The sequence below is a fragment of the Paralichthys olivaceus genome, chromosome 2 (genome assembly GCF_024713975.1).
Source record: "Paralichthys olivaceus isolate ysfri-2021 chromosome 2, ASM2471397v2, whole genome shotgun sequence".
Classification (NCBI taxonomy): Eukaryota; Metazoa; Chordata; class Actinopteri; order Pleuronectiformes; family Paralichthyidae; genus Paralichthys; species Paralichthys olivaceus.
Window position 1 is genome coordinate 9,906,937 of NC_091094.1, and position 10,787 is coordinate 9,917,723.

A 10,787-nucleotide genomic window follows, 5' to 3' on the forward strand; every position below is an offset into this window, starting at 1 on the left:
TGGCCCTACAGTATTTTATTGAAGTTTGTAAATAGGAACATGTTAAACTCTTGTAAAGCGTCTGTTTGATTATTAATGTCTGAATCTGATCAGAATCGATTATACACAAGTAGTTTATCTTCCGTGCTGCAGATCGTCGCTGTTTAAACTCACATCTGTGACGTTTCCAACGCAATGTAACATCGCGTTTTAAAGACTATTCTCGTATTTAACGTTTTGAAGCTGCTGTAACTTTTAAAAAATATATAAGTGCCGTGTTTTCAGGAGGGTCGTCGGGTCGTAGCCGGGGCTGGACGGGGCGGATGGACGAGGGGAGGGGGGGTGTGGGTGAAAGGGGAAAGTTCAGGGGTGATGATTCTTGTTGTCTTTGTGTGAAGGAGCGGAGCTCGATCTCACATCACTCTTCCCTCTTCCCCGAGTCCTCTCTAAACTCTCCCCCGGGTTTCTACCCTCCCGAACCTCTCCCCTTCTACCCTTACAACCCCAACCCTCCCCCCGGGTCTCTCAGTCATCCGCAGCACTCAGGTGAGTTTGGGATTTTTGTTTGCATCGTGTGTGTGTTTGTTTTAAAATGGATTTGTTGTTGTGCTCCGAAGTGGCGGAAAGAAGGAATCGCGCCCAGCGGCTAACAGCGGCTGCACGTCCCTAGCGTGCTAACAAGGCCGCGCGGCGGTGAGCACGCAGTCTCAACGCGGGGGGAAGTTTGGCTGTAATGTCGCCTCTGAATCCCACTTCCTGTTCTTAAACATCTGTCCTGCGTGAAAACAAGACGTTACAACCATTCCACCGAGGGCGCGTGTGTTTAAAGGGCTAATAATCACGTTTAGTAATTAGCCGAAGTTAGCTAGCTGTGCTAAGTAGCGCACGCATGCTCCATTCATTTTCCCCAGCACGGCAAGCGAGCAGGGATGCTAAGCGGCTAACACACTTACTCTAAGCGTTTAATAGTTAAATGGACTCACTTTAAACCGGGAAACACGAGCGCACGCGGCAGTTTAGTGTTGTTTTCTCGTCGTAGTCAAGTGACCCGAGGTTGTGTGAAACCAAATTCACCTCGAAGTGTGGTAACGAGGAGGTAATTGTGCGCATGTTTGTTGATAAACTTGATTCTTAGCTAACAAATGAGGCGTCGTTAGCTCACCGACCATATGTTTCTCCGCTCGCACTGAGGCGGACCAGGCGCTAATTCGCGTGTTTGGTGTCGGAGAAGTTTCATTCAGATGTTTGATCGTAAAACAGCAGCATGTAGTTGTCACGATGAAAGTGAGCCCCCAGCCATTTTAGCATGTTTCGTCTTAGCACGCGTCAGTTCTCGGTTGCATTATCGCTAGCTTGGTCTGTGACACACATCTACTATATTCCTCTACAATAGGTTTATATTTACTCCCCCAGGGGAGATTTGTCTTATGAGACAAACACGTATCACAGACCCTTTTTTATATTTCTCCTTTAACTTTGCACTTTAGGCTTGAAGATGTGACCTGGGCTGGTGTGAATGAAATGAATAAGCAGCTTTCAAATGCTTTGTGAAGGAATTACTTTTATATCTAACGTTATGTCTGTGTTAAGATTTATGAAAACCTAACTATCAGAAAATCATCTTGTGGTAGGATGTAGTAATGGACTCATCATGGGTGTGAATGCTTCTGTAACTTTACCCCTTTATTATATTTATTATTAGCAGTCAGTGTTGATATTAATGTCACATGATCACCCTTGGTGTGTAATATCTTGTCTGCTATGTCTGTCTGGCCCTTCAGATCCATCTCAGTAACCAACAACCCAGTTTCAAACGGACGGACAGGTTGCAGTTGCAGTTATGGACTCCGGTGTGATTGAAGGAGGGCTCAATGTCACCCTAACCATTAGGCTGCTCATGCACGGCAAGGTGAGGTCACATATCAGCTGCTTGTGTCTGCACTGTAATAGCCTACGATATTATATTCATGGAAATTAAATCCTTTGGGGATGTAAAAGGGCAGGGACATGATGTGATGAGTCAGGGTATTGACGTGGTGATGGGATCCCATGTCTCAAAGCAAAGCTGAATTGGGTTTTGGCTGAAAACCTGACTAGCTCATGCGGTCATGAAACCAAGCTGTGAGCTTGCTGTGCTAACCCATACCATCTAAAACAAGTCCCAGCTCATGGCTTTGCATTAGCAGCCTACAGATGGATACTGTTCACTCTTGGCTGCTTCCAGACTCTCACAGTGTCGTTTTAAGATTGTGTGGGATCAGAGAGACACACAAAGTCTCCGTGGTGGAGATCTTGGGAACTCATGATGAAGAATTATCTTCAGGCATTGCCCTCAACTTTGAAGAATCGACTACACAATCTGTAATAAGTGTCATAATACACCTGTTTTCATCAGCGGAGCATTTTCTAAAGAATGCACACTTACAGCCCCACTTTTTTCTGATAGTTCTATAGATACTGGGTCCACCTTAGCAAATAAGATAAAATGTGTCCCAGCTCTGTGGTAGAGAAATCAGATGTGAAATGAAGATTAATAAGAATGGTCTCTCTTATATCTCTTTTAGGAAGTTGGAAGTATTATTGGAAAGGTAAGATGATGCTTGATATCATTGAAATATAGATTTTCTATCATTTGAAGATCTGTGGGAGATTAATCTGACTTTTGTGTTTCTGTTAATAGAAAGGTGAATCTGTGAAGAAGATGAGAGAAGAGGTGAGGTCTTATCTTCGTTGTCTGTACTATAGCTATGCTACATCACGATGAATTGTAATGTTATAACAAACACAGTTGGCAGATGTATAGTTTTAATCACTTCTTTCAATTCCTTGCTTTTCTTTTCGTGTGTAGAGTGGGGCTCGCATCAATATCTCTGAGGGAAATTGTCCCGAGAGGATCATTACATTGGCAGGTCCAACCACAGCCATCTTTAAAGCATTTTCCATGATCATTGAAAAGCTGGAAGAGGTAGGTTACAATTTATACTGACAAATAAATCCACAGTTCAACAGGAAACCTGATTAACCCGCATCTCCACAATTTTGCCAGGACATAAGCAGCTCAATGACAAACAGCACAGCCACCAGCAAGCCCCCAGTGACCCTACGTATTGTGGTGCCTGCGAGCCAGTGCGGCTCCCTCATCGGAAAAGGTGGCTGCAAAATCAAGGAAATTCGAGAGGTATGCCGAAGAGAACCGCACATCATACAAAACAAAAACACATTGAGCTCCAATCCCCTCAGCATTAACAGACCATCACCTGTGTAATCTTGCACATCACACACTGATTATAAACAACAGGGGGATTTAATTCTTACCTGATTTCCCTTCATTTGTATACTTCAGTCAACCGGTGCTCAGGTACAAGTGGCAGGAGACATGCTCCCCAACTCAACGGAGCGGGCCATCACCATCGCTGGCACTCCCCAGTCGATAATTGAGTGTGTGAAGCAGATCTGTGTGGTCATGCTTGAGGTAAGTGGACCAATGAAAGCAATGAAGCAAATTAAGTGGAAGCTGTTGACCTGTGAAGTAATGATGTGAAATACTGTGATCTCTGGGCTTTTGGCTCCTGATTGTTGCATTTGGATTAAGGACATATTTAGCAGAACTATAGCACGATCCCCATTACAGGTAATTTTTGAAGCTCCTTAATCAGAGCTGTTAGGTGGTGAATGTACAGTTATTGCTTAACTTGTTTTCCACCACGCATGTTTGGATAAGTGTTAAACAATTATGTTGGAAAAAATAAACATTCGATTTAGACAGAAGCTCAGAAGCTCAGAGGCTCAGAGGACAAGGCAAAAGTAAAGACTTTCATGTTGCTATGTTTTTTTGCTATAACTGTAAATGTTTTGTGCTATTTTCAGTGTAAAAACCACTGAAACATGACTAATATGTAGCATATAGAATTATTTCCTGTGATTTAACATAACATGGGTGGAAAATGACACTTGCTTTGTCTCCTTACAGTCTCCCCCTAAGGGGGTCACTATCCCCTACCGACCCAAACCTTCAGGATCCCCCGTCATCTTTGCAGGCGGACAGGTATATACAAAACTTAAGAGCGACACAGAATCCTACCATGATGATTTGGGGGTGTCTTTATTGCGGCAGTATTCTGACATTTGGATTTCTATGAGTTTGTGAAGCATGTTTGTGCAGAATATTAGATAACTGGGAATCTTGAAAGGCACAGAATATTCTGAACTCAACCTAAGTTTTGAGAAGAGATGCAACCAGAGTGACTTTTGTTTGAAAAGTGTTTCACAAAACATTTACTCTGCTAGAAAGCCTTCTATTTGTCCGGTCTGTGTGTTTATTGTTTTGGACTCTAGGTTTCAAAAATGAAGTGTGTGGTTTTCGGCTACTGTTGGTTTGAACTAAAAGTTTTCTGATGTTTGTTGGCCTAACATTACTGAGTCTTTTATCTTACTAAATACTGTTTTTATATTCCATGGGGAAAACTCTCCCTTTGGTTTTTCTTTATTTCCACTGGGATGTCTTTAAAGATTTGCCTTTTCCCCAGATGTGTGGAGACTTTGGACAAGACATACATGTTGATATTCTTAAATATTATGTCTTATTTTTAAGTTTTAGAACAGCTTTGGTGAGCTGGAGTAGTGAAGAGAGATATTGACATAAGGCTGGAGCAGTAACCTATGTGATAAAATCCGTTGTGCAGACCATGAAAGCTTTGTTTCCATTTGTTTCAGGCATATGCAGTACAAGGACAGCACGCCATTCCACAGCCAGATGTAAGTGAAGTAGACATTTTCCATCACTCCTACCCATAATTACAACTGTCTTCTTCCAAAATGTACACCCACCCACACCTCATTTTACAGCCTTAACTGTAGATACATTCGCCCCATAATTTTATTCTGCCTGCTTTGATCAGATTTTTGTAACCATTTAACAGAGCAGCACTGCCAGTACTTCATATTTGTGTAGTTCTACAGTTGACTGGCAGTCAGTTGTTAATTAATCTGACATTTGTTGTTTGTATGTCCAGACTCCTCTGTTCCATGAATAATGATCTGTTCCTGCTGCTCACTCTTTTCTGTTTTTTTTGTTGCTTTTTGTTCTGTCTTGTTTTACATGTCTCGCTCATTAGTCTGTCCCAAATAAACAGGTTGCCCCCCCCACCCCCCGACCCTCTTTATTAACCCTTCATTATTCCTATGTGCTTATTAGTCAGACCTGCTACTGAATATCAGCAGAATATAAGTTACGTATTACATTAGTCCGATATACAATGTCATATGATAAAATTTAGACAGTTCAGTTAACTTTTTACAAACATCCATGACCAACTTATGTTATTAGTTTGTCATTGCTAAAGGCCGTTTTTGTCTTAAAAAAAAGACACAGAGATCTCATCTCTGACTTCCATCTTATCGTCCATCTGTAGTGGTTTATAACTGGTACAGTGTGAAGCTGGGTTGAAACTATGTCAGTTCATGTTTGGATCCTTTATTAGTGTTGGTTAGATGATCTCCTGCTCATTGACAGCTCCCTCCCATGTGTATCTTGACTTTCCCCTGACCCTGAAGGCTGCGAGAAAGCATCAAGAGATGCAGCCCGCACTCTGGAGGAATACTTATGGGGTACCCCACATAGTCAAGTCATAAAACACACCACTTATCAGACACCAGGGATCCACGTAGAGCTTTTAGAATAAGATCTGTCAACAAACAGCTTTGAATGTGTGTTTGTGTGTGTGTGTGTGTGTGTGTGTGAGAGAGAGAAATGCGTTTTGTTTCTTTGTGGTCCTTTGTGTTGCTGTTTGTACTGACTGTGCATTTTGTTTTGTTTTTTTATCTGTTTTTTCCCCTCTTCCTGTGTTTCCCATTTCTCTCCCTGCCTCCTCTCTTACTCTCACAGTCTTCCTCTGCTGCTATCTCTCCACAGCTCACCAAGCTTCACCAGCTGGCTATGCAGCAGAGCCCCTTCCCCATCGCACCAAGCAACCAGGGATTCACTGGTACGCAGTGCGGTGTGACCCACCGCCCCTCAATGCAACGTTTTAATGCATTTGCTTAAAAAAAACATCACAATAAGCATATTGTTTTCCTCAGATATATTTAAAGAAAAGAAATACCATTGTTTTATTTTAAATAGTGATCATGCATCCTTTTGGAATTGTGCTTTAACTATTTTTTAAAAGCTACTCGCTACTAGTTGCTTTGACTTAATTACATTGCAATCCAGTTAAAAATAATATAAACAAAACACTAACTGAGAGGGAAAATCTAACCTGTCTAGGTTTTGCAATTAGTTACAAAAATCTTCTCAGGGAGACTTTTGAATTATATTAATCTGATCAGTTCACAATAATAATATCTGATGCTATATCCAAGTGCCACACATTTGCACATTTTGACAAAATTGTTCTGGGTTATTAAATTCTTATTTTTCATTATCTGTATTTTTAAGGGATCGATGCTTCTGCTCAGACCAGTTCCCATGAGATGACCATTCCAAATGATGTGAGTGTGAAATACATTTTTCTATCAGTGTTACACAGATTTGATGAGTGTTATCACATGTACTTCATTAAACTGAAAAAGAATCTTAGTTTAAACCATGCTGTATGACTATGTGTAATATAAAAATTATTACACCACCAACATTGTGATATAAAATCCTTTATTCAGGATAATTCCAGTTTGATAACTTAACATGAGACTTTTGTTCATAATGTTATCCGGTATCTATTATTCTTTATTGACAGATAACTTTCCGACTTTTCCCCTCTGTAGCTTATTGGGTGCATTATCGGCCGCCAAGGAGCAAAGATCAATGAGATCAGGCAAATGTCGGGCGCCCAGATCAAGATTGCAAATCCAGTGGACGGATCAACTGACCGCCAGGTCACCATCACAGGCTCGCCCGCCAGCATTAGTCTGGCGGAGTACCTCATCAATGCCAGGTGAGATAATCACTTATATAATGTTAGCTTCTGTCAGGTTCATTCAGTCGCAGTAAATCAAAATGTTGCATTTAGGTTTTATATGAATTTAGATACAAACGTAAAGATACATGACCCTGCCTGATTCTTTTTCTGTTTATAAACCTAATCCTGTGGTGCTGGGCTTTTTATTTAATTTCTCATAATGTCTCAGTACTACAGTAATCCATATGTTTGTGTGCCTAACATCCTAACATGTGCGAATTCCAACCTGGCCTACTTCCTTACGTGTGCAATGCATGAACTTTTCTCGTTTGCATATTTGTGCTAATTTTCTCCGTCTACAAATGTCTCTTTTCACTACCCTTCATCTCAGCTTCACATTAATCCATCACTGGAGATATTTATTTTTTGAACTGTAACTGATCTGTTAATTTCTAATGAAGCTTTTTGTCCTGTGTTTTGGTCACATCCCTGAGTGATTCCCCCACACCCCACCTCTCCTCCTACCCTCCTACCTGTAACCCCCCCTCCCACCCATTTCTCACCAGCCTGCCCTGTGACCCATCCCGACTGTGTTGTCCCTCTCTCCTTGTCTCTCTTTCTACAGTGTAGAGTCCTCTAAACCTCCTCCCTCCTCCTCCTTGAACCCCGAACAGACCAGCCTGTGCTCTCCCTCCACCTCTACTACTACTACTACCACCACCACCTCCTCTGCTGCTACCTCCTCCTTCTCTTCCTCCTCCTCCTCTTCCTCCTGTGTGGTGCCCCCCTCAGCCTCCATCCCACTGTCCTTGTTGGCTCCAGGGCCGCCTCCTCCCTCCTCCTCCTCCTCTTCCTCCTCCTCTACTGATTCCCTGCTCCCCAGCTCTCCTGCCTGTGTGTCAAGTCTCCTCAGTCTCAAGCCCCTCCCTCTCCTGGCCCTCCATGTTGTCAGCGGGGCCAGTAACCCTGCACACCCAATCCCCACTGAGCCAAAAATCGCCCCAGAGCTCGGCTCCAAGTCTAAAAGACGAAGGCTCTCCCCTTACTAATGAAGGAAACACAAGTCATCTACTACTACAGTACTGATAGTGCTCTTTGTTGTCTGTACCTGCACTTGCTTTTGTATCTGGCTGTGCCATGCCAAGCTTACAACCGAAAACAAATGCACATAAATACGTGAAATACAGCCAGAATAGGTGGTTGCTGCCATATTTATAAGATGGGTATCTTAAGCTTGATTTGGCCTGTCTCTTTAAAAAACGACATGTTGAGTGCATTATATTTTTAAATGACTTTGAACTTAGCATGGACAGTGAATACTTTCACTGGTTTACTGAAGCATTTCTCTCTTTGTGTAAGCTCTGCTCAGGTAGCAGCTCTCTTTAAGATGTCAAACTGTATTTATCGGTTTAGTTTCCCTTGTAGTGAATTTTAAGTGACTAATGTTAGCTGTTAAAATGGAGACTATATGTAATCACTTCATGTAAGAAAATATTGTAATTTCAATTCCAACTAAATCTGCCCTCAGGTATCTAAGGCACCGAATCATCCTTTTAGATTGTGTTGATATGAAATAATTCAGTTTAGCTTCAAAAGTTTGACATTTTAGGAAATCGTTGTACTTTGCTTTCTTGCAAAGTTAAAGAAAATTTCACTGGCATTATTTTATAGTACATATGTCGCTGGTCAGCTTAGTGTACAGACTGGAAATCCACCTACTGCCTTTTTAAAAGTTGCATGTTATAAGGCATTTGTTAAATCTGACCAAAACTGGGGGGGGGTGAAAAAACAAAGAAAATCAATATCTCACGTGGATAAAGCGATGTCTCACACGTAGAAGACACAGATGAAGAGTTTGTGGTGAGAAGAGCAGACCACAGTGATGGGGTGCTGTAAACATGATTCCAGTCTATGCTAAGCTAACCGGCTGAATGTAGCTTCATATTTAGTTGATACAAGTCAGAAAGTACATTTTAAATACACGGCTCCAAACTATTAAGAGTTCTGATCGATCAGCTGTTGAGAAAAGTTATTGACAACAGGAGCAGTTCTTTTTTTCTATATCGACGCATACATTTCCCATTCAGCAATTCTAGCTGAACTCCTTATACAGAATTTTATTGTAATAATGTAATGTACAGTTAATGAGGTTGACATTTATCTTGTCTGTCTGATTGCATGCCTTTTGCTCTCTCTCCCTCCTCGGTCTCCGGGTGTCTCTCTGTCTGTCTCTCCAGGCTTTCCTCTGAGGCCACAGGACTGGCAGCCAACTGATAAGACACTGCATCTGCACTAAATCTCACTTTTATATCATCGGCTACCATAAAGCAGTCAAATGCAACTACCCAACTTAATGAGAGAGACTTAATGTTAACTGCCACTGATTTGACTCGCTCAAATCATTATTTATTTTCTTTCATTTTGGTTTTAGTCAAAAGAAACAAACGATTAGGTTTTTAATTCCCCTTTTTGAGTGGAGTTGGAGGTTTTAATTATTTACTAGACTTTTTTTTTCTTGGTTGGATCCCTCACTCTCTCCCCCTTTCTTTGCCATCACAGAGTAGAGTTGGAAAACTCTTAATAGTCATATAGATTTAGTTCTGTACCTTGAGTTTTTTCTTTAAAGAGGAAAAGACTAAAATGAATAATGAACAAAAGTGTCAGAAATAATAGAGTGACTGTTTTATTCCATTAATATACGCCCCCTCTTTTCCTCACCCAGTTCCACAAGTCGGTCTGATTCACGTCCACACTCACTTTGAATAAACGCAGCATTCTCCCCCTTTGTCACCTTTTTCAATTGAAGTGCTTGTAACATGGATAATGCTCGTGTCACTGAGGAAAAAATAGCTGCACACTCACTGTCACCGGTTATATCTGATTATGATGACAAACGTTCTAACACTCACAGATGAATTTATCCAGATAATTTAAAATTTGTATAACTACGCATGTCAGTTTTCCCCCACTCTACATGTCATTCCTGTCTCCCCCCCCACTCTCCTGGTCCTGAGATCATATGTGGATATTTTGCTGGGATTGGGAGGTTTTTGGGGTTTGGACTCGGCTCAAGGGATCGGAAGCAGAGGGTTCTCCTCGCTTTTTTTGTAAAGACTGATATATACTTAAAAAATGTTGGAATATTTGTTTTAAATGGAGGAAATATTTTTTTTTAACTACCAAAGGGGGATTAACTCCTGGACACTGACTGATCTGTCAATTCAATGTGATGAGGCTGAGAATTGAAATCAGTGATGCTCTGGAACTAGACAAAGAAAGAGTTGTGAGTTAACACTAGTTTCCTGCTCTTTGCTTTGCTCAAGTCGGAATTTATTTTATTTTTTATTTGCAGGAAAGAAAAAACTTTTGTGCACGTTTTTGAGACTGTAGACCTGGGTGCCACAACATTGTTAAAAAAAAATGGAAATAAAGATATGAAATGCTCAAACCACAAATTGTCTGGAGTCTTCTGTCACTTTTAAAGACATGAGATAACATAAGAAACATAATACAGCAGCAGCTAGTGAGAGATAGACAAGAGAACATGTGAAAATATAAAATGGGCAAAAGTAATTAAAACCAAATTAACTAAAACAGAATATATGTTCATAATATACACCTGTTACTGTAGAAATATTACTTCAATAAAGTGCCAGAGGATGATTGCATGAGGGTATACAACGAGTGCATTGTATTTCAGAAGATATTGAAATAGAAGTGTGAATCCTGATGCATATATTGTTATAAATGTATAAGCAGGTAATGCATGCAGGATGAATGAACATATAATATACATATATATATATATTTAGTATAAAGAATTATATGTACATATACACATTAAATATGAAAATGTTGTGCATGTATACATATAAATAGGTATACATTTACAAACATACACTATACAGTAAC

At 40.7% G+C, this 10,787-nt stretch overlaps 1 protein-coding gene across 7 annotated transcripts; it reads left to right on the top strand.

Annotated features, from left to right (window-relative positions):
• Positions 1 to 39: 39 nt before the first annotated feature.
• Positions 40 to 10,330, top strand: LOC109635526 (poly(rC)-binding protein 2). Of its 7 annotated transcripts, none has more exons than XM_020096749.2 (13): positions 40 to 525; positions 1,761 to 1,888; positions 2,544 to 2,567; positions 2,660 to 2,692; positions 2,828 to 2,944; positions 3,026 to 3,157; positions 3,323 to 3,451; positions 3,950 to 4,024; positions 4,693 to 4,734; positions 5,864 to 5,963; positions 6,416 to 6,468; positions 6,742 to 6,911; positions 9,113 to 10,330. In XM_020096749.2, exons 2-13 carry the CDS (start codon positions 1,820 to 1,822, stop codon positions 9,147 to 9,149), a joined length of 981 nt encoding a protein of 326 aa, XP_019952308.1. In that variant the 5' UTR covers positions 40 to 525; positions 1,761 to 1,819; the 3' UTR covers positions 9,150 to 10,330. The 7 variants fall into 7 exon arrangements, with proteins under 7 accessions (XP_019952308.1, XP_019952310.1, XP_069391021.1 ...); XM_020096751.2 differs by having other exon boundaries at positions 5,891 to 5,963; XM_069534920.1 differs by having other exon boundaries at positions 62 to 525; positions 7,501 to 9,211.
• The last annotated feature ends 457 nt before the right edge of the window (positions 10,331 to 10,787 follow it).